The sequence below is a fragment of the Cyprinodon variegatus genome, unplaced genomic scaffold, assembly GCF_000732505.1.
Source record: "Cyprinodon variegatus isolate N-32 unplaced genomic scaffold, C_variegatus-1.0 Scaffold778, whole genome shotgun sequence".
Taxonomy (NCBI): Eukaryota; Metazoa; Chordata; class Actinopteri; order Cyprinodontiformes; family Cyprinodontidae; genus Cyprinodon; species Cyprinodon variegatus.
In genome coordinates, this window is record NW_015151231.1 from 218,068 (window position 1) to 242,432 (window position 24,365).

At 38.1% G+C, this 24,365-nt stretch overlaps 1 protein-coding gene across 2 annotated transcripts; it reads left to right on the plus strand.

The window, feature by feature from the left end:
- Positions 1-983: 983 nt before the first annotated feature.
- LOC107098451 (cdc42 effector protein 4-like) lies at positions 984-20,544 on the plus strand. Of its 2 annotated transcripts, XM_015396159.1 has the most exons (3): positions 984-1,237; positions 11,984-12,056; positions 17,810-20,544. In XM_015396159.1, the coding sequence occupies exon 3, from the start codon at positions 17,893-17,895 to the stop codon at positions 18,913-18,915; it is 1,023 nt and encodes a 340-aa protein (XP_015251645.1). In that variant the 5' UTR covers positions 984-1,237; positions 11,984-12,056; positions 17,810-17,892; the 3' UTR covers positions 18,916-20,544. The 2 variants fall into 2 exon arrangements, with proteins under 2 accessions (XP_015251645.1, XP_015251644.1); XM_015396158.1 differs by lacking the exon at positions 11,984-12,056 and having other exon boundaries at positions 985-1,237.
- Positions 20,545-24,365: the final 3,821 nt, after the last annotated feature.

Below are 24,365 nucleotides of genomic sequence, written 5' to 3' on the forward strand. Positions count from 1 at the left end.
CATTTTAATTTTATATATATTAACAGTTACTTGACAACAAAAACACTCTGGTTAATTATGCACATCAATATACCAACATTAGAGATGATTATTACAGAATTCATGTTCTTTCAGAACTAGATTTTGTGTTATATGGCGTAAAGAGAAAATGTTCTTATTCTTAAGTGAAATCATAGATACTGTAAATAACTTTTTTTAATAAAAACCTATAGAATGGTTAATTTATGTAGATATTAGTACTTGTAAATATAAATTTAATGGAGAATGACATTGATAAAAGTAGGTACACTGCAAAAAACATCTAGAAATAAGTAAAAAATGTCTTAAATTAAGTGTATTTACCCTTAATTTGAGCAGGTAAATAAGATGATCTGCCAATGGAATTGGTATCTTTACTCCTAAAATAAGATAATTAGATAATATACACTTGAAATAAGACAAAGCGATTGTTTTTTTCTTATTTTAAATGTAAATTGTCTTGTTCCATTGGCTAAATGTCGCACTTACCTCCTCAATTCAAGAAAAAATGCACTTAATTTGAGCAAAAATGACTTATTTAGATTTCCTTTTTTTGCAGTGTGAGTAATGACGATGGACAAGATGTTCGCTCCAGAACTCAAACCTGAAAGAACTTTATCCAATATATCTTTTATCTAGACAGATGTTTAAATATATGCATCTATTTGTTAGCAAAGGCTGTAGGGAACTATAGTTAGTGTTTTTTTAGAAATACGGACATTGTGGTTGTTGCTGTTGGAAAAGTGTAGATTGACCCTGAGGTTCTCGTGCCTATCAACTTTTGGCCACCCCTCAGTATACATTGGTTAGTGCCTGACCACCCTTATAAAAACTTTCTGGCTACGCCTCTGATTGATAGACTGTAGGTTCTAGTTGACAGAGCGCGCGCGCCTCCAGCTGATTCCAGCCAGCAGAGGGGCGCTCTGCGTCTTTAAGGGGACGCAGAAAAAAGAGGGCGTGTTCATTCACGCACGCTACAGCAGGAGGTATTGTAGTGACTTCCTGAGCCTCAGAGCAGATGCATCGTTTGTGAGGATGCGGGGACGGCCTCTCTACAATCTCTGTTGTATCATTTAAACCGAAACGAGCGTCCTATGCTTGGAGTACAAAGCGCACATCTGAGCGCCTCACGTTTCAATGAGAGGAGCGTCCCCCCCCCACACACATGCAGGGTGGGCCTAGGAGTGAAAGACCAGCTGTTTTATGAATGGGATGCTCGGTAAGCCTGCATGCTTTTGTTGCAATTTCACCTCAATCCTCATAAGGTGAAATATATTTTTTAAATGTGTGCAGATAAATCTGATCCTGGTCCTTCCTACTGATTAGCTGCTGATGGTCAGCTGTTATTGTTCCGCCTGTGACCCACCCAGAATCAGCAGCGCTTTATTGTAACATGATCAGGCCTTTAACCAGTCAGTGGTTACCTTTTCAATGCTCTGAGACATAGGTTTAGTTTAGTTTTATGGATCTTGGAGGAGGGAGCAGATCTGGCTGTAATCAAACATGTTTAAAATAAAATAAAATTAAAAAATCATGCTTTTATTATTTGATTTACCTTCTGTTTATTACTTTAAAAATGTTTCTTTATAAACCGACTTCCTGTGAAATGGCTGTGCTCTGAAACACAAGGGTAAACTTTAGGAAGTGGAGGAACAACAGCTTTGCATTCAGTGATGAAGGAGCATTTTTTTTATTAAAGAAAGAGAAAAATCATATTCTGCTTCCTCTTGATCTTTTCAGTTTGTACAGTTTATTTCTATCTTCCCAGATCAATGTTACTTAATGATTCTTAATGCATAATCACCTTCAGTAAAAGTATCACAGCTGTACATTATTTGCACTAAAAAACAAACAAGTTTTAAACAGGAAAGTATAAATGACTCCTGCAAAAATAAAATTCTTCCAAAATAGCTTTGTTATAACACTATCCATAAAGTTTATTTGTTTTATCAGCTTTAATTCACCTATAATGTTTGCTTAATTTTGGATGTTTATTTTTTAACCATTCTGGGTTTATGCTTTGATGTAGTCACACCTGCTTAAAGTTGCTTCAGACGTAATAGAAACCACTTATCATGCTGTTGTGATTCCAATTGCAACCATTAGACTTTGGGTTAGTCACCCACACACTGCAATTTGATCTTTCTTACATTTTGTACCTGTAAGCGGAACATTTCTTACCCTACTTTGGCTGTGGTGTCATGTTGTTTAATATGGGCCAAATAAGTCTGGTAATATTTCCAAACACCTATGTGGGGGCATTTCTTCAGCCTGCTGACCAATGTTATATGATTTACTGTTAACCACTGGGGAAAATTACATTGCAAGTAACTGGCTCTTGCCTACTGTGACAAATTATAAGCTCATTGAATGGTGTAAAAAGACCAGGCTCAAGTTTTTAGGTCGTTACTTATTCATTGCCATCTCAACAAGACCTCACTTGTTCGAGGACATGAGGTTAACGGTCGTCTCTGTTTATGTGACAAATTGGGTGGTTCATCTTTGTTTTTACTGCTCTAAATGTGACATTCGACCTGCTTCAACCAGAACAGGCCGAGGCCTGCTGAGATGTCACATCGAGTGGGTCACTTTAATGGATCTAGGCAAACAAGCCCACATTATCCCTGAGATTTATGTGGCTTAGTCTGGCTGTTTGCTCTTCTCAGAAGTGTCCTTAGAATGCCTTTAGAAACAAATGAAACCTTTTTATATCCAGCTTTCTTAGTTTCAGCTCTCTGTGTTTCATAATTTACACAGCATCCAATTGCAAACAGGAAGCCTGGTGCCAGAATGTAGCGGCTATTATACTTCTGGTAAAATAGGACATGGCGCCAACTACTCAGGTCTTTTGGCTCAGGCAACACAACTCAGACAGCCTTCTGTTGTCTCATTTCTCTGGAAAAAAACAAAACAAAAAACAAACTAACTGTAATTGTGTTTACAAACATGAGCAAATTTGTTCTGTTTACCGTTTTAATCAGCACATAGTCGGTATATCAGAAATGCTGCTGGGTGCAGCCTTATTGTTTGCAGTCATTTTCAGAAAATAGCCTTGCACTGATGGCTGAACTTGTGTGCAGCTTGTGCACTCATTTTAATTAATGTGTGTCCTGTTCAGCAGCCCCTTCGCATTCCAGGAAATACCAATGTAAACTGTTGTTTTTCTTTTTTTTTTTTTTTTAAATCTTGGATTTGTGGATAGTGATTAATTTCCTGTGGGGATCATTATACTGACTAGCTATGCTTATAGCCATTCTTAAAGTCCTTCATAGACTTAGTTTTTACCAATTCTCTAAAAAAAAAAGCATTTACAGATCTTTCAGACATGGAGTTAGTTTGTTTATTGATCCAAGACATTCCTCAACTTTTGACAATAATGCTATCAAATATCCTCTGTGATTTTTTTCCTGCATCTTTTGTTTGACTGCATTATTTGTCTTGGTTGATCCAGCATGACCCTTTGTGCTTGAGTTTGTTGGCTGCAGGAAATGTTTCTTCTCTGATGCTGTCCCATTTCCTTGTTAACTTGATGTGCTTTCTGCTTGGACTTCAGATTACTGAAGGGATAGACAAATGCAAAAAGGCCATTGTCCTTTACTGATTTACTTGACAAACTCTTTAACTTGATTATTTTAGCTTTTTAACAGATCTGCACTGTACTAAGAAGACATGTTATTTCTCAATAATGTGGTAACATTGAGTGATTCTGTTTCCCTGCTCTCTATTTTTCAAGAGTTTTAACAATTTAGTCATAAAACCTATGTCCTGTTTTGACATCAAGGGGAGTCCAACTTACCAAATTCATAATGTTGACACAGGGTGTAATTTACTCTTACATTCAGCGTTTGATTCAATAATAATTTGGTTTATTTTACAGAAAAAATTACCTGAACAACTATTCATCATATGTTAAACTGATAGCATGATAGGGACTTCTTAAAATGCTTAAAGGTATAGTGGAGTATTTTCACACATCTTTGGAAATACCCGCCCTCTCCACTATAAAATAAATTATGCACATTCACAATCCTGCACCTACTCCCGAGAGAGAACGCCTATTATACACGCGTGCGAGAGTATGCATGAATCCATTTCTCCTCGTGCACGCTCTGTTTAAAAGTTGCCGTTTGCATCGCTCATACAAGCTTACCAAAAAAAAATTTCCATTATGTCAGACTCACCACTGGTAAGTGAAAATGGGGGCGAGCACATAGGATGGTCCTACGTTAACATACTAGTAGAATGATTGACAGTTAGTAGGACCACTTATTTTGATGATCCAACCGGAAAAAGAACATCCTCCACCATACCTTAAAGCTAAAAAAATTTTGGGTTTGATATATAAGAAAATGTTGTTGGTTGTCCATGGGAAGATCTGTTGAGCATGCAGCGGGCTCTCATACCAATTTGGTATGATTAAATGTATATGGATGGATGGATGGAATATATAGAAAAATTTGGTAAGCTTACTGGATCAAAATAGGCACATGTTTATTTGGTGTTTAGAAACCTTTTTGAGATTTGAAAAATGTATTGTTTGTGTTCCAGTAACCTTTGAAGTTGAGAACTGCAATATTCCCAAGTTAACAGCGTTGTAGTTAAGTCGTCACTATTCCAATATGGCAACGCCAAGAGAACTTTGGCAGTGCCTCTCACAAAAGTTGTTTTAGGCTGTACTTTCCAGGGTTGTCCCTATACAACTTTTTCATTTCCAATACAATACCGATATTGCAATTTTTTAATTAGCCTGTATCGATATTGACCTGATATTATTACAAATCACATTGACTTTTCTTATTAATTTTATACTTCAGAAAGTTAGAAAAGACTTAATCAAGTATTGCCACTAAAAGTAACTAAAAGGTATGAAAACAAGTGATCCATGTAACATTAACCAGTGAGTTACAAAAACTTGAAAGTATCGCCCGTTAAAATTTGATATTAGTTTTTTTTTTTCTGATATTGGACTGATATCCGATATTATCAGATCGAGACATCACTAGTTTTTTCAACATGAGACGCCACTTCAAATTCATTCAGTCTAGAAATTTGTTCAGTTGCACCGTCTGCATGTGACTTTGATTTTAGACACACTCTAACAAGTGTAACAAGTGTTTGTGCATGCACTGTTTTATGGAAATTTAAAAATATCCCTGTTTTCAAGAGATGCTGAGAATAGAATAGCTCTGCATTTCTAGTTTGGTAAACTAATACACACAAAAAAACAAAAAAATGTTGGTGGTTCAAGTAAACTATGTGTAATTGATGATTTCTGTTATTGTTTTCACTGCTCTACTTTTCTTTTAGGCGGTAATTTAACCAGAAATGTTCTATTCTCAGTACCTTTCATAGAGAACAGATAACAGTGGAGGGCTGTATCTTACACAAGTTTCCTTTGTAAATAATAATTATCTGCTGCATAAGTAATCACCAAATAGAAGCATGTTATTGCTCTAAAAATGGATGTGTTTACCTATACTATTTTACTGATCTGGTATTCTGGGAAGTATTAATTTGTTAAAACCTTTTACTTAAAAAACAAAAAAACAAAATTTTAGATCCCGTACATATATCTAGTTATTTACTAGTACATTCTATCTAGTAAACAACCATGTTCAAATTTGAATGTGGCTTGATTTAGAGTTACAAATAATAATAATGTTTATAACCCTGCAGTCTTCCCTAGTGACTTCCATCTTGGGAAAAAAATAGAATAAAAAATAGTAGCCTTAGAGACTGAAAACACTAAGAGACACCAATTCTGAGACACCAAATGGTGCCTTGGTGTGATTCAAATAGTTTGATTTGATTTGATTTAGTTTGAAATTCCAACTTATAAGAGAAATTGCTGCTGTGAACACTAAAATACAACAGGTATACAAAATGAAAACATAGTGGAAAGCAAGCACATATTTTTCTTTCTAGCTGCAAAATGACTACTATTTCAGAAACAGTTGGATGGTTTGAAGCAGTGGTGTCGTGTTTTTGTAAGATCTCCATCCTTATGGCGGTTCAAGATAATATTTTCCAGACCTAGAATAAAAGTCACACAGGAATCAAATTTAATTTCATTTCATCCTAATTGGATCATTTTTGAAATGTTTTTTCTCCTTTTTTGCCCTCTATAGCTGTTTTTGTGGATGCATTTTCATCGGTCTGTGGTGTCTTTTCTGAATTTGTATTTTGTTTTCATTACACTCATTAACACTCACACACATTAAAAGCTTTTGAAGTCTCATGGGTTTTCCCTCTGCATCATTTGTATCATTGAGCTTAGGCTTCTTGAAACCTCACTTTTTCTCAGCAGCATTTTATAGAGCCCACAAATTAAATCTTTCATCAGGTGGGGGTACTTGGCTAACAAAGAGGATCCGGATATGTTTCTCTTCAAAAAAAAAAAAAAAACATTATATGAAATTGAACCAAGGAGGCTCTGTACCCTGTTGATGACTGCGCATCAGTCTCTCATCCCTGCAGCTTATTAAAAAGTGAGTGTTGACGGAGATATGGGCTGTTTGTTTGGTCAGCCCTACTGTAGTGTACAATGATGGAGCAAATTCTTGTTTACACTGGGCACGGTCAGGAAGGGCAGGCTGATTTCCGGAGAGATGGAAGGGTTTGTAGCTTCGTTTTCTCCCAGCCCTTCCTGTGGAGATTGCACGCTAACATTTTTTACTTTTCAAAGTGGACATTTATATTTTTGCAAACCTTATGGGAGGCTGTTATATTTCTTTTCCTGCTTTGACATTGTCTGTGCCCCAATGTTAATTGGCAATATTTTTATCATTCTGTGGGCATTGTCAGTTGCTTGTTTGATCGCCTGGCTGTGTTTTTGCAGAAAAGTAGATCGATGACCTCATTGTGGTTTTTGACCTTCCAGATCTGGAGGGGTTTTGCTGTTCTTTATTATTTAAAACAGTCCAGATAACTTTAATTGGTTGTTTCTGGCATGCTCTTTTATTGATGCTGCCAGTGTGAACTTTTTAATCCCTCTCACTATATTGAGGCAATCAACACTATAGAGTGCTGCCAATAATTTCTACTGACTCCAACTGCTACTCATTTTCAGAGAACATGCCATTTTAACAGATGACGCAAATGTTCAACAATAATGGCTGTAATTTCAGTAGCCTGACCCTGACACCAAATTCTGATCAGAGATAATAGCAGAGCTGGAATGTAAAGCTTTGTTTGTGAGTACAAAGCCATTGTAGGGCCATAAAGGTGATGCCCATCAGTCTGGTTTAACATGCAGAGTGCATTTTGTTGTTTAGTGCGACAAGCAGGAATAGAAAATCCTCATCCACTGTCAGATTTTCATGTCTGTAGTGGAAGAAGTTGTCAGTTTCGTTGCGGCCGAGGATGACGGAGAGGGAGATGGAAGGAGGAGGCAGAGAGAGAGATGGAGTGTCATGTCTCAAGGCTTTGTTGGCTGCAAACCGAACAGAGACAAGTCATCTCCACTCAGGTCTTAGAGGTCAGTTGATACACGTCTAACTGGCTAGCTTTAGGCCTGTTTGCTACAGAGTAACAGTTTATCCAGTCAGAGCTGCTTGCTGGGGTTGTCATGATACACTTAGATTGCAAGACATCACCGTTACTACTAAAAAAAAAAAAATTATTCTGCCACAACAGTATCTGACTGCAGGGATATGCACTTTGCATATATGCGTTTCCATTTTTGGATATCAATTGATCTTTTCACAGCTTATGACATTGGAATTCTAAAGATCCTTTTTCTTAACCACATTCTGCAGTTTCTCTGCAGGAAACCGATGTAAGAATACGCAGAGATTTTCCCTTTGATGGAAATCTTCAGTCAGAATACCACAGCATTGGGAGTGTAATTTAAAAATCCCTGTAACCTTTGTAGGATTATAGTCAGTGTCAGACAAGTCAAATAATGGGTAACCCAAAAACAACTTCCCTTTCATGCCTCAAAATAAGAGTTTATATTGCCTGTGTAAGTTCTCAGTCATCCAGGTCATGGCAACCACAAAGCAGGCTAAAATTGGCAGGCAACCGGACTTTAGGTCAGTTTTTTTGAAGACATTTCGACACCTCACTTTGGTCAGAGCAAACAAAATTGACAAAAGACTGCTGGATAGGTAAAGAAAAGTCTTTAAAAAACTGAGCAAAAGTCTTGTTGCCTTCAAATATCAGCTTGTTTTGTTGTAAGAGTCTACATTGTGACATTTTAATGTGTGGACATCACATGCAGCAAAATCTCCTTCCAGCCCTAGTGCTGACATCAAATATTCTCCTCACTAACCTTAGGATGGAGTCAGATTTGGAAATCTCCAACATGAATGTCAATGTAGTTACATGTATATCACTATCCCTGGCAGAATGCTGTTATTACCGAGAGTCTGGCAAACATTAGCATAAAACCCTGCCTTACTTCAGCTTCCTCGGTGTACATGAGCGGTGAAAGAAAATACACACGTTTGATTTTAAATGGCATATATATATATATTTTTTTTGTCTCAGTTAGGAGAACAGGTATTTCCTCTTACCGTAGACGGAGGGAAATGCTTTTCGGGGGGGGTTTGTGAGGCACTGACTTGGTCGAGTGCAGGTGTTTTGTCTGTGCGGCTTGCACGTTTTGGCTATATTTGCTTTTGTGGGTTTTCTGTTGGTAGCTGGGTTTGCTCACAGTCTTGCGAACAATCCTTGGACCTAAGATCATTGATTAAAAAGTGGGCAAAAGGGGTGCCTGAATCCTTGCAGGTCTATCTGTTTCTCAGCAGTATTAATGAGCTGTTCCAACTGTTCAGTTGGTAGTGTGTCTCTGTGCCACTGTCATCCAGTTCAAAGTCGCAGATGGCTCAAAGCGTTTTTAGTGTCCTGGACAGTTTTTTTCCCCCCCCTTTTTTTGTCTAAGAAAAGTTTTCTGCAGCTCCAGCATTTCTTGATTTCAACTGTTAATTTTTTCATAGCTAATTAGCTTATAAGATATCATAGTTTGCTGCCTGCTGCTGGATATTTTACTATCAAGAGGTATATGTCCCAGATAAATTAAGAGTTCATTAGGGCTTGAGGAAGGTAACTAAATATACAGAGGATTGTCTTGTCGTCTGAGCTCCATGAACAGACATGAGCTGATATGGTGGGAGAAAAGAAAATGCTCAGAGATGAGATGCTTTTCTTTCATTCCTAAAATGATGCATAATCACTAAATTTAAACTTGTCTTTCATTGGAGAGGGAGGGCTTGATTTGTCAACTCTCAATAGACCACCATTGCGCCGCTGTATTCATCTCAAGGGTATCATTTGCTTAATGTCTGTTGTTCCCATTTAGTGTGATTGAGAGATAATGGGATTTCCATTGGTTGTCCTATGGCCGCTCCTTCCTAAATGAGATATTCAGGGCTGCTAAATGAGTTGCAGGAAGATGCCATCTACAGAAGCCATTTGTCTGCTTAATTACTGGTTCGTGTTTTTGCTAGCATTTTTCTAAACATTGCTGTAGCTCTCAACAGTTTTCTACATTCACAATCACTAAAAAACAAGATTCAGGCAGGCATGCAGGCTCAGGAATTATCAGCAATCTTCATACAGGCCAACCCCCCTGAATGTCATTTGAGCTTGAGATCATGCTATTGTGCATTCAGGTCAGTGATTTTAGATGATGTACTAATGTGGCATTTCTCTTGCCCCCAGCAGAAAAATATACACAGGATAAATTAAAGTGCACAGGCAAGGCATCAGTATTTCATTCTGGAAATGGACAATAAGTCATTTTTAAGAGTTAAAGCGTTCATCTGGGAGTGATATCATGTGTATTAGTATTGAGCAGTCTGTCTGAGAGTATTGATTAGAAGTTATAAGTTGTGATGTCTTTTAAAAAAATGCCATAGTGGTAAAATCATTTTCAATTAGGGGGGTAGTAATATTCCTGTAAACTCCCAGTCCACTAAAAAAAAAATAATTTTATTAGTAATTTTACTTGTTAGTTCCTGCAGTACTTTTTTTTTTTTTTTTTTTTTTTTTTTTTTTATATAGTCTGTAATATTTTTTAATGCAGGTTACAGTTCAGGGGAAATGAGGATAATGAAGTTATTCATCTGGAGTAAAGGAATACATATCCATTAGCTGCATTTACAATGACAGTTGTGTCTATGCCAGGTTAAGCATGAGCTGGTACGAGATTATTTGGTGTATAACCTTGAGGTTCCTGCAGTCCTTAAAAGTTTGTTAAGTATGGGACGTACTGTATTTATCATCAGCATTGACATTTGCCTTTAAGATGCATAGCCAAGAATGTAGTGATTGTCAGCAATTAAAATTTTTATAGCAGCTGCAAGGAATAGTAGGGGCTCAGTGATTTTTGTGTCTACAGAGCTGCCTTACAAAATTGTGTTGGGTTATTATTTTATACATACATGCATGCATACGTGTGTGTTGAGGAGACTCTGGCCAATCTGTGTCTTTCCATTTCTGACAGTGAAGCTTCTCAGAAACAAAAAACAGAATCGAGCCTCTGAATAATTACTACAGATTACGAGGTTGACTAAACTGCCTTGATGTGGATGTGGTACTTCTCAGATGCTGAGTGAGAAAGCAGCAGCGCAAGCATAAACAGAGACCGTGCTAAACATGAGAACACTAGGAATGACTCCAAAAAGGTTTCTGTGTCGCTTCAATTCACATCTCTTTGCAAAAATGTTATTTAAGTCTGCTTCGCTAAGATGTTTTCATGCAATTAGATTTTTTTCACGATGTGGTTACGTTTCTCACATCTAAGTTTGCTTTAAAAAAAATATATATATACTATTAGATACCAAGATAAATTGTAGGTCTATTGAAAGGGAATTAAAGCAAAATTCAGCGCTGTGTACTTAAAGAAGGCTGTTAAGAACAGTGAATCTTGGTTTGATAACAAATTTTATATAGCAGTGTATTAAAAATAGAAAATAGAACTTGCAAATGCAAATGGGGATATATATATATATATATATATATAGCAACTAGCTATTATTTTGTAAATAGATTGATCTGTCAATTAGTTTTTCGATTAATAATGATAGCCAAAGATTCTTTAAAGAAAACTTTTTACAATATTAAACCAGGGATTCTGAGGGTTTCTGGATAGAGAATGTTTTTTTTTTTTTGTTCTCTTAAATGCAAAATGTTAACATGTTTTTTTACAATCTTGGCATTGTTGCTGTTCTAAGTGGGTGACTCTTGTCACCTAAAGACATGTTTACAGTGTCTATTCTCAGTTAACTATTAATCGATTATTAAATTAGTTGAAGATTTTTTTTTCCCAGCTTTTTATTGTCATTGCACTATCACTAGTGCAGAGCAATGAAATGAACTCTGTATTTAACCAATCCCTTTGGGGAGCAGTGGGCTGCCATTGTGTGGCGCCCAGGGAGCAGTGTTGGGTTAAGTGACTTGCTCATGGACCCAGAGTGGCAGTCCGTGGTAGTGGGAGTTGAACTCAGAATCTCTTGAATCCAAGCTCAGTGCTCTAACCACTAGGCCACACTCCCCTATATTCCTATATTCAAATAGTCAATTAATCACTATTAATGCAATAAATTGTATGTTTAAATATATGTGTATGTATATACTCTATATATATACACATGTATGTGTATATATGTAGTTATGTATGTATATATGCATATGTGTGTGTGTGAGTTTGTTTACTCACACATTCTTCTGCAGTTGGACCATGAGTCTGTTTATAAAGTCAAGCCCCCAGTTAAACTCCCAAGGCTTTTACCCAGAGGTTCCCACGCTTACTGCTGTCTTCTCCAGCCTCACTGTTTTAACTTTTTTTTTTTTTTTCCCATACTCACGTGTTTAGCTGTAGATGCCCGTTTTACTTCAAAAATATTATAGCTACAACAGGTCTGACAATGTGGTGCTGCATAGCCTCCGGAGGGGGTTTAGATTTAACTGGCAAAACAGCTTCCTTGGTGGTATGAGTTTACTTTTTTTTTTTTTTTGCCAGAATGTTCCTTCAATAGGCTTCATTGAGCGTTCCAACTTGATCTTGGCCTGCGGCTGAGGAGGAAGAGTGGGAGGCAAGTTTTCCCCTTGTACCCGCTCATTTACTCAGCTTTTTGTTTTTTCCCTTTTATGCCACCCAAGAGAAACTACCTAAAAAAGAAAAAACAGCTTTTGTTGCTGGGTGTGAAAAAATAACCCCTCCATTATTTTTCCCATAACAACACCAGAATGAGCTGATTTAATAATAAACATGTCTGTAATATAAATAATGATGTTTGTGTTTCTCAGTGAAGTCATCACAGGTTAGGGAAAATTTGTCATATCGTGATTCAGGCTCAGTCAAAAATTGTTTTAATTTGTCATTTTAATTAATTCCGCGAGGGCAAACATAGATGGAGACAATGCCGTTCTAAAAGAAGGTATGTTGCGTTTGCTTTACTGAGGATGAGGCCTGAAGCCTCTGCAACCTCTGACAGGAAATGCTGCCGCTTGCTTGCTTGCAGCAGATTGTTTCTATGGGAACTGAAGCAGGTGTCTGCCTTAACAGGAAGAGAAAAAGAGGCTCAGCTGGTAGCAGCGAGGGGGTGGGGACAAAAGAAAGAGGTCATTGCACTAAAATGTTTGCTGCCACATTACAGTTTCTTGATGGTAATTACTCAAAAAAACAAATCCATGTTTTGTTTTTCTTGGAAATCTTATTAATATCCAGAATGAGTACTGATTAATTACTTTTTTTATTATGATTGCTTTAGGATAAAAATGCTGTCACTAAAAGCTGAAATTTTAGCTCAGATTTCCCATTTACATGATAAACATGCAATTTAGTTTTTAGTTTTTTTGAAGGGATATACTTGCATTTGATCTTCCACCTTAGTTTGACTTTTCACTGTAGGATAATTAATGAAAAACCCTGCCCTTGTCCTCTGTTTCACCATCTGAAGAGGTGAAGGGGGAGGAAGTACGCGTGTCTGGCTGGCTGCCTGTGGTGACGATTCCTCTGTCAGGGCCATTAATAATGCATAAGCACTTTCCTTAAGCTGTCGCTCAAACCTCAAGGGGTTTACACATTTGTTTAAGAAGAGGATTGGTACAAGAACATGTAGGCTATGTCTTTTGATTTAAGTCACCATATTCTGTCATATTTCACATCGTAATATCCTTCTAAAAAGAATTGCCATACTTTTTTTTTTACTTTTTTTCTCATTTTGCCAAATTACAGTCAGAAACCTCATTTCATTGAGATTGCATTTGATTATCAACACTGAGTTGTGCTTCTTAGTGGAGTTCAAAATACATTGTGAGCTCTTCTCTTTCAATTACTGTTGTCAGTGAGCTGTTCAAAGCTTGGGATGTTGTTTATTCATTGGGACATTATAAAGTAAGCCGTTTAAACTTCTTCTCTGACTTGTCTGATATATTCATTGGTCTTAGGGGATTCTCTTTGTTCTCTAATATTTTCTGCAAAACCTCCTATGCCTTCGAGGTACAATTGCATTTATACAGTTTTAGAGAGCAGAGACGTGGAAAACAGACGCATGCAAAACTTTTCAGACAGTTTCATCATTTAAAACAATCTATGGTTTCCATTCCATACTCTTATCCATGTTTGTCGGTGTAACATGATGCAGTGTGAAAAGTTGAAGTTGTAATAATGCATTTGCAAGGCCTGTACATTTGGATGCTTTACTGGAATCTGCACATAATGCAAAGTTATTCATAAGGAGCATGATCAAAAATTTATCTTTAATATTCAACGTTTGTTATTTCAAATTTTCTTCATTTTCTTTGTAGCACTGTAGTCAGGCTGTAGTCAATAACTACTATATTCCTAGTTATAAAATCTAATTAGTGTTGACATCTAATTTTTATTGCAGCAACTCATCTCTGCCATGTGTTGCAAACACCATCTATTCAAACTGCTAATGTGCCACTCGGGTCATATTTGCTTTTTCTTTACCAAATATCCCTCTGGTCATCTGAATTTTTAGCGAATAATTGACTTTTATTTACGTATTATAAGCTAATTTGGTGGGAGGGTGTGTGTTTCTGGCAGTGTGTATGCGCCTGCTGTTTGTTTACTTGTTTATATTACCTATTTAGGACCTTTTTTGGCATATTTACTAATTTTCTGAGGACCAAAGGCTTTTCCTAATGTACTTGGACACATTTTTTCTGTTAGAGAGTCCATTTTGATATATGGTGTAGGTTAACTGTAGGTTAAGTTCTGGGTTTGGAGTATACTGTTTATAATAAGGGTTATGGTAAATGTAAGGGTTAGACCTAAATAGTAATTAACTACAATGAATTTAAGTCAATGTAAAGTCCTTATATGAATAGTAATGAAAACTTGTGTGTGGATTGCAGTCAAAGTTCATCTTGCAAATGTGTAATTCCTGGTAGCCCTCAGCTATCCTTTTCTGATTCCTTTAGGTCTGTGGTTGGTGTTTTTCTCTCACTTCTAATGCTGTTTTCACATAAAATCCTGTGGTGCTCTCCCATGTCTTTACTGCCTTTTAGTGGCCATTTCTAAGCAATGAGTGGGGAGCCCTACTAGTGATTATTCGGCTGTTTTTTTAGCTCCAATTCTTGCAGTTGGGGGGAGCTTTTTTGTTGTTGAAGATCCTGGCTGAATATGTAAGTTTGTTTTTCAGCAGTTTAGAAATGCATCAGTCCAGTACTTTGGGGTTTTGATTTGATCCAGTTCAAAAATTCAAATATTTCCTTAGAACATCAGGTTCTTCTCTTGAGCACTTTCATTTAAAAGTATTTTTATTTTGTTTGTTCATTTTAAGTACATGTAAGACAAATCAGGCACTACCAGCTACACTGAAGCATTTTGGTCCACAACTTCAGTCGTATAATTTTTTTAAAAAGATATCTACAAAGTATGCATCGGAACCCATAATCCGTTATTGTAAACATTGAAATAAGCAAATAAAGTAGAAAGAAAAGGCTACTGACTTTTTCAGTTTTATTACGTTGTGAATGTTGGTAATGGACAGTTCCCACATGATGTGAATGTCCTTCCATGCTACAAATATTTTATTATATACCTGGAAACAGATTTTAACTTAATAAAGGGACGACAGTGACGTCGGGTGTAGGAGTTTGCCCTGAAATCAAAGGTTTGGCGGTTAAGCCCCGGCTCCGGCTATCAGTGTCATTGTGTCCTTGGGCAAGACACTTCACCTGCATTGTCTACTGATGGCAGTCAGAGGGCGCCAGTGTACGGCAGCTGTGGCTACAATGTAGCTCGCCACCATCAGTGTGTGAGTGTGTGCGTGAATGGTCGAAAAACTGAATGTAGTGTAAAGCGCTTTGGTCAAGTTTCCTGATCTGAAAAAGCACTATATAAGTACAGGCCATTTACCATTTAATAGTTTCCACATATAAGAACGATGATTGATATGCGTTTCTGCTTTTTTCATGAAAGCTACTTTCCCCTAAAGGCGCTTATGCCACTGAGCTTGTACCAAGTTCATTTGCCTTGATGAGACTATTCTTTAAACCAGGCTTTAAATAACACTTCTTTGCATAGTAAATATCTCTTAAAAAGGTCTTAAATTTAATCAGGCAGGGAAAATGATATACAAGTTTATATTTGTGTTGCAAAACCAATCAAAGACTTGTTATGGTTGTGATGTAGGATGAAGGAGCACAGCAGAGACAATTTTTATTAATCATAATGGAAGATAAAGAATAAATTGTTGACAAAGAATTGAGTCGGAAATGTACTTAAGAGGTGTCAGTGCCTTTTTGAAAGTGCAGTTTTAATTTAGCCCTAGAAAGACTAGTTATGATGTAGCTCCAAAATAGAAAACAGCAACCGCCTGCTCTGGAGCTCTCTGCTTGCAGACTTCTCTAATGTTCCGCTGTCCTCCTTTGATGTCTCATTGTTCTCTTCCAGAGCCACCCCGAATAGCCGGTTAATGTTCTGATTTCACTGGTGTTATTGTCTGAGTTTCAGATGGCCCTAATCCAGTCATAGCTCCTGGACTTTCTGAACTAAAAGCATCTATGTAGGATCTCCTGGGCACCGCTGGCAGCTTTGTTGAGGACAGCACTACGTCTCACTCTGTAGATTCCATCTCTGCCATGTTGAGTTAATACCAACAACCAGCAGACTTGATGACGTATTGGATCTTTTGCCCAGTGTGCGAATTTGCCTGCCTTGCAAATTACTTTTGCTCACCAGAAAGCTTTCTAGCGAAACGTCAGCCATGCCAAAACAAACCAAACTGGCATATTTTTTTTACAGGTTCTGGGCTTGGTGTGAGAGTACCATTACAATTCAGCATTTGATAAATCCATCATTCATGAAAATGATTAATAATAATAATACATTTTATTTAAAAAGGCGCCTTTCTGGACAATCAAGGTCACTGTACAAAAGCATAAAAACACAGTGTCAGAAAAAATAAAAACATTTGAAAAACATTTAAAACATTTTTAATAAAACCATGTAATGTCTCTCATAATGCGGTTTCTAACACAATCTATTGGTGTAATATCAATATGGGGAAATCACTAACACACAATTGCACATTTAGAATTATTGACATGGAAGTCTTTCTGCCTCTCTAATTGTTAGCTTTTAAATATTCCTTTGTTGCGTCAAAGATTCCAAACAGACTTCCAAAATTTCCATAGCTTGTATGCTTTTTAAAAGATAATTGTTAGACTATAACAGCTTTTTAAAAATACTCTTAGCTTTCCTATTCTTGCTTACATTACTTGTTGTTTTTGTACATTGCAAGTTATTATTGTTGATACTTGACAAAAATTTCAGAAGAAAATAATTCTGAGCAGACTGCATCTCTCCGTCTCCTGACTGCATCTCTGTAACATCCCTTAGAATGTATAAACTTAAAGCGTATCCCCAAATCAACTTATTTTTATTAAGTTTAAAGTGTACTTTAGAAACCTGACCTATGGGATGACTGTTAATGCTACTGTAAATTTAGTTACAATTCCGTGAGTCCTTGTTTGTTTTTTTTTATATTAGTTTTTAAAACATCTTGTTGCTTAGGGCCGAATGGTGGCTATTGCAGTTGAAATTTTCAGTTGCTTCAAATTGTATTTTTTTTGTTCACACTTTTGTCACCTCTACAAGCTTTTATCATTGAAGCCCCATGTTGAGGTATAAACGTATGTCACTCAGACGCACCTCCAAAGCAAATCATTCTGGCTTACTCTGCTCTGACACCGGCTTCAGGCATTGCTAACTCAGTGCCTTGAAGCAAGTAGCTCAAACCAATGAGGCTCCGGCCAAATGGATCCTAAAGGCCTCTCCAGTTTTGAGACGTTGAAAACTACTCTACCTCAAAAGATCAATTGAAGGCTTACCAGCATCACTCTGCTCATCCTCCATTCTTCAACATGTCTAAGTTACCTCGTCCTGACCATACCACCACTAACCTCTATTGTTCATCCCAACACTTATCCCTATCCCCCAGGGTCTCTTGGCGCCAATAGCTTTGTTTGCATTTTTTTCAAATACAATCTTGGGGCGGGGTTATATTTTTACATTGGGTGAGTTACACTTCAGGTAACTTGATATATCTAAGCTCTTATAACCATTTATTAACTGAAACTCTTTGTTATCCAGTTTTTTAATTTTAGTCTACATTGGATCAGTAAACATCAGTATTCAAAATTTAATGGACTGGTGAACAGATCTCAGGCTCAACATCCAATAAAATATCTGGATAGAATCCAGTACTGATATTGTATTGGTTCTACCTCTACTCCCATTGATTGGAGCAGCAATCTCTCTCTCTCTGTTTCCTTTTTTTAATTTTGTTTTGTCTTTTTTTTTTTTTTTTAGATTTGAACCCTGACGGAAGTTAAGGAGCACCGTTGTTTCATAAAAAGCTTGAAGATCTGAGCTACTTCTACCTACAGGACACCATGCCGATCTTAAAGCAACTAGTCTCCACCTCCTCCCAGACAAAGCGTCGCTCACGTATGGACTTGACCAGGGAGATGATCAGCGCACCCCTTGGAGATTTCCGTCACACTATGCATGTAGGTCGCAGTGGTGACGCTTTTGGAGATACGTCGTTTCTGAGCACACGCTCTGGGGAACCTTCTCCTGACACGGCTTCCTTTCCCCGCTCTCCTCGGCCAGGCCTTTTGGCCCGCACCTTTAGGAGCAGCAAGCGCTCTCAGTCTGTGACCAGAGTGGACCAACAGAACGATAATCGCCTCATGATTCCTGGAGGGTCCCCAACCTTTGTTAAAAATGCCATGTCCCTGCCTTTTCTCAATGATGAAAACAGAGGGGACAGCCTTGTGTCAAAGAGCTTGTCCTCTAGCCCGTTTAAGCAGCATGGAGAGCCGGACAATGAGGGTGCTGCGGCAGCAGCGAACTTACTCGAGCTGCAAGAAAAGAGCTTTGGTGAATTGACGGAGTTGCCGGAAAGTTCCGTTCACTACGGCGGTGGAATGAAGCACGCTGAGTCAGTCATGTCTTTCCACGTTGACTTGGGACCGTCTATGCTTAATGATATCTTGGATGTGATGGAAAAGGAGGAAGATGATCTTGGCTATGAGGAGGGCAAGAGCAGTGAGGGCCATTGCTCGCCAATGCTGATCAACCATTGTGAAGAAGAGGACGAGAAAGAGAGGGAAGAGGATGAGGGGGAAAACCATCAGGTGGAGACAGAAAAAGATGCATCGGAACATCCGCCACACTCTATTGATCTCAGAGCCGAAGATGAAGGTCCTTACACTCCTGAGATTCTTCCCAAACACCTGCAGCACCTGGACAGCTGTTCTATGTCGAGCTCTGGTTCCAATGCAACAGATGAGAAGCCAAACTACCGGAATTATACAGGAGACACAGACAGCGCCACATTCAGCGCGCCCCCTGAGGAGGAGAGCAACTTCTCCTCTTTCTTGGAGGATGAAGACGATGAAATCCACGTATAAGAGTACAGACTCAAAATGACCAACCTTTGGGAGGTGGGACAAGAAACATTCAGTAAAGAAAGTGTGATTATTCCTTTTAGGTTGTGCCCAACTCCATTCACCAGAGCGCCTTAACCTTTTGAACACTGACATAACTGAAATGGATTGGGAACACTTTCTAAATAGCTACCTTTCCAGAACTCAACAGTGACTTCTGGTTAACGAAAATAAACTAATTGAAGGGGAAAAAACTTAACCCAGCCTTTCATTTTCTCACTATCACCCCCCTCTTTTTTCTGTTTGATTGTGCTTTTGCTGCCTGGCTGTGGGATATCATGCGGCCTGAGCTGAACAGAAGGCCTCTGTCACAAGCGGACTACTGGTGGGTGTTCTGTCCCAATAAAGGGAGCTGTGTTTGTGACTGGAGTGCAAGGCCCAGCATCAAGCCCCTTTCATCAGAAAATATTATGGCAGAGCCACAGATCTGTCAGGCTTTTAACCCTTATTCTCAGTTATGTAACTCAGGGTCCCTGCAATGCTGCCTGAAGGCAACTGTCTCCGACTTTATTGCAGGACCATAAAGCCTAAACCGAAATTCTTCTCTGTTAGTCTAGTGGATGCCATGCAGAGCACAACCCGGTCAGGGGGGAAGCTTTAAAGTGATGCTTTGGGCTCACTACAAAGAACCTTGTTATCACAGGAAACCAGGGGGGGTGAAGAGTAGCGTTTGCCACATTCTTGGTTGTCTTTTTATCTCTATTTCCATTGAACATGTGGAGTTTTCTTTCAAAATGATTTCCATCAACACAAACCTGCTGCATTCCCTCTACGTTGTGGGGCTTTTCAACTTGTCTGAAGAGTAGATAAAAACCACTTCCTTCCTTCCTTTTTTTTTTTTTTTTGTTTAGCATCCGACTGACTGCAGTGCTACTGACTTGTTACAAAGCAATGCTCATTAATTAACAGATGAGTACAGCTTCATGGTTAAAACAAAATAGTGCTGGAACGTGAAAGAAAACCATACACTACCAGTATCTGTAGTTGTTTTTTTGTTTAGAAAAAGTCTCCCTCCCTCCCCTTTTCTGTCACCGTTTGAACGAAGGATAAAAAAGAACCCTCAGCCAGCGAATAGATGCAAGAGCATTAAGGAGAAGATTGCCGGTTTTATGTAAGTTGCACAGTCATTGCAGCTCAACTCTACTTCTTGCATCATTAGATCCAAAAGGCTCAGGCTGACTTGCGCAGATTGATTTCTCTGCCTTAACTAAAACTGACAGATGTGCCAAATAATGATAATCAAGGCCAAAAAAAAAAAAATTCCCTTTTGGGAGACTGTTTAATGTCAATCCCTGCCTGTTTTGTATGATCTTAATTAAGGCTTTCACAGTGAAAAGATTTAAGAAATAAAATAAATGACAGTTAAATGGCAAATATCTTGCAGGAAAAAAGGTTCAACATAACTTGTATTACTGATATTTATCAGTTAAACACTACACAATGTAATGTGGTCTTTTTCATTTTGTTCAAATGAGCCACTGTGTTTTAATTATCTAAATAAGCCTTACTGTTGTTGTCTGTGCTGTATATCAACCTTTTTCCCTGTATTACCCAAATTAACCTATATTTTTCAATTAAAGATAGACAAAGGTATCATTGCTGTTGTGTTTTTTGTTATATGTGAAACTACTGTACCTTGCAGACACTCTTTTCACATTGTCTTAATTTGTGTTAGAAATCTTGAAGGTGTTTTGCAGCATTTTTTTGATGTCCTTATACCTCGTCTGTACCAGCTCTGGACAATTAGAGCCTGGAGGATTGCCAGTCAGATTAAATGGAGAGCTATGAATCTCTACTTTTTGTTTAGATTAAGGTAAAGACTTTAACAGACCATTATAACACACGAAAATGCAATGATCTAGACATTTTTACTGCAGTTCTGCCTATACAGGGTTCCCCTCATCAAGCCTTTTGCTGCTTTGAAAAGTTTTCTCCCTGGGTTGACCTTAGCTTCATCCGTCTTCCCATAAAGAGCATTTTTTTTTGTCCATGATAGAAAAAGGAAAAACATCCCCGCAGCTTGATGCTACCTACAGAATGCATTTAAGATGAGTTTTAGTTTTAGTTCTGACTATCCACAGCATTTTTGCTTGCAGACAAGAAAGCTCAAGGATGTTTTCATCCGACCAGAGCATCATCTTCTTGATGTTTGTTGGTTCCACAATGTGGCTTGTAGCAATTTTTTTTTTTTTTTTTTTTAGCAATGGTTATGTTCCTTCTGTCCAAAAATAAATAAATATTGTTGTTTTTTTGTTTTTTTAAAGTGGATGACTAACTTTACAGATTCTGCAACCTTTGCAGCGGATCTTCCAGAGATGATGTGAAGCCCTTGCCACCATCTAACTAATGCCTCTCCTAAATATTTATAAGTAATCAGGGGAAAAGGAAGATTGGAAATATATGGCACTCCTTTAAGCTTGATAGGCATCATGAAGCAAAACAAATAAACCTTTGGGAGCCTTTTCTTTTTATTTTACTACTATAATACTTTGTCACATAAAATTCCAGAGAGACTGATTAGAGTTTGTGGTTTTAGGTGATCTAATATAGAATAGTTCAGGGAAAAGAAGTACTTTTTGTGAGTACTGCACTACATCAAGAGATTATGAAGTGCTACTCGGTCAGCAGTTTAACAAAGAAATTCCTTGAGTGCCGCTTCTGTTTCCTGTCTCCATTCTTTGGCTCCCCCAGCAGAGGGAGGGAGGAAGGAAGCAATATAGGCCTTATTGGGCTTTATCTCTTAAGACTGCAATCTTAAAATAATATGATGATTTATGACTAAACACATGTGAGGAAAAATGGGTTATGTTTAAGAGGAGAGGAGGGGGAAAGAGCAATGCTTTATAGCTGAAGAAGCTTCACTGACTGACATGTATAACAGGGTAATATCTCTTACACAGCTGATTGGAAGATGGATGACAGACCCCAGTTTTTAGCTTGTACCAGCTTCCAGCTCATCATCAAATCAAAACTGCTTTGTCACTTTTGATTTTCTTTCCCATCCTTTGACTTTTTCACACACACACGTGAGCCTCTGGTGGCTGGACTAACGTTCAATGCTGCATGTTTAAACAGATCCAAGTATTTCATATAAGAGTTATTTACTAAAAACAGATTTTTCAATTTTAGGTGGATTGATGATTCATTCTCTTATCCTCACTTCAGTGGTATTTTAATCTCTTTTTAAGTTTTAATTTATGATTTTATTTTTTTTTTAAACTCAGGATATTTTACTGTCCAACCTGCCAGAGGGCTGAAAAAAATATTTTTTACTCTTGAGGTGAAACAAGCAATTTATATTGATTGATAGAATCAATACAAACTATTGGAGGTGTTGATTTGTATGTCATTTTTGTAAAGAAGCTTGATAAGCATTTTTGCATTCATCCTTTTTTTAAGCTGTTTTTTATATTTAATTTCTATGTTCTTACTTTTAATAATTAATTTTACTGCCTGTTCTGCTTTTTGCCACCGACTTGTGCCCAATCAACTACTTAAATCCTAGTCATCTACTGCCATCTAGTGGCTATTTACATTTTGGAAATGTTGATGGGCGTGTCAGTTTAACACTGACTTAGGGGTCTAAATTTACCTATTTAAATCTTCTTTGTAATCTTGTTTCTTTGAAAAATAAGATATATCCTTAATTTTTTTTATAATGTCAGAGTATTTACTCGTTTTATTTGTGTTGAAATAATTCCCTTGACATCATTCATGGCTGCCATCAGGGTTTATTTAGATGAATGGAGAAGCTGGGAACACATTTACTCTAGTTGTCCCACACATTTTTACAAGACACTAGAGAAGCCCGATTTGTTCAGGTGGCTAAACCCGCTTCCCTCCCCCATGCAAACCTCTTTTGTAACTCGAGTCTTGCCTTGCAGCTGTTTACCCTCATCCTGCTTCTGAGGCTGTGAAGTCACAGCCTCTTAGTTCCTTGCTTAAAAAAGATAAAGACACATTAACAGCACAATATAACTAGAATTTATCAAATTCTCTATGAAATCAAACTGTCCACTTAGAAAGCAACACTGATTGACAATTAATTCCACATGCTGTTGTGCCAAACGAATAGACAAGTGAAGATAATGGGCAATTAGAAAGACACACTCTTTTGATTCATCTAGGATGGCACATCAATGCGAGCTGTGGTAAGAAAGTTTGCCATCTCTTTCAGCATAGTGTCCAGAGGCTGGATGCAATACCAGGAGACAAGCCAATACAGGAGATGTGGAGGAGGTAGGAGAGCAACAACCCAGCAGCAGGACAGCTACCTTCTCCTTTTTGCTAGGAGGAACAGTAGAACTGCCAGAGCCCTGCTAAATGATCTCCATTAGGCCACAAATGTGCATGTCTGCACAAATGGTTAGAAAACGACTCTGAGGCTAGTATAAGGGCCCAACGTCCAAAGAGGGGAAGTTGTGCTCATAGCCCAACACTGTGCAGGATGCTCGTCTTTTGCAAGAGAACACCAGGATTGGTAAATTTGCCATTGGCGCCCTGTATACTGCACAGATAAAAGCAGGCTTACAGTAAGGATGTTATAGATGTGACTGAGTCTAGAGACACAGTGGATGGTGATCTGCTGCCAGCAACATCCTTCAGCATGACCTTTTTGGCAGTGGGTCAGTAATAGTGTGGGGCGGCATTTATTTGGGGGGGCGCACAGTCCTCCATGCACTCGCAAGAGGTAGCATAACTGCCATTAGATACTGAGATGCAATCCTCATATCCCTTGTGAGACCATGTAAAGGTGAGATTGGCCCTGGCTTCTTCCTAATGCTGGACAACGTTAAACCTCATGTGGCTGGAGTGTGTCAACAGTTCCTGCAAGATTGGCATTGAAGCTATGGACTTATATCTATATCTATATATGTTTATGTATATATGTATTTGTGCGTGAGTGATTTTTTGTTGTTGTTGTTGTTATTCTTTTTTCCTTTTTGAGGGAGCTGCCGATGGGAGGCGCTCAGCTTCTTTTGCTTTTGCAGTGTCAGGAGCCCCTGTCTGGACCCACAACCCTTTTTCCGCCAAATTCCATCAGCAGACTTGCAACTCTTCCAGGAGGCTGAAGGCATGCCGAAATCTGGAAAGTATTAAACAACCTGCTGGTGGAGGGGGACTGAGGAAGAGAAGGGGGGAGATGGTTAAAACAGAGTAGGGGAGAGAGTGCGTGAAAAAAATGGGGGGATGGGGAAGGAAAGCAACAGAATCCAAAATTGTTCATAAACCGCCCTTTGGCTTTGCCCCTTTTCCCTTCCCACACACACATACACAGATTAGTGCAAGAGCCCCTCAAAAAAATATATACAGGCCACTCCCTGAGCAGCTACAGTAATTTCTTTTATTTTTTGCAGCCACATTTCGCAACTGGGTTTTATGGGTCATGAACAAACAGCCATTTCTCTTTTGCA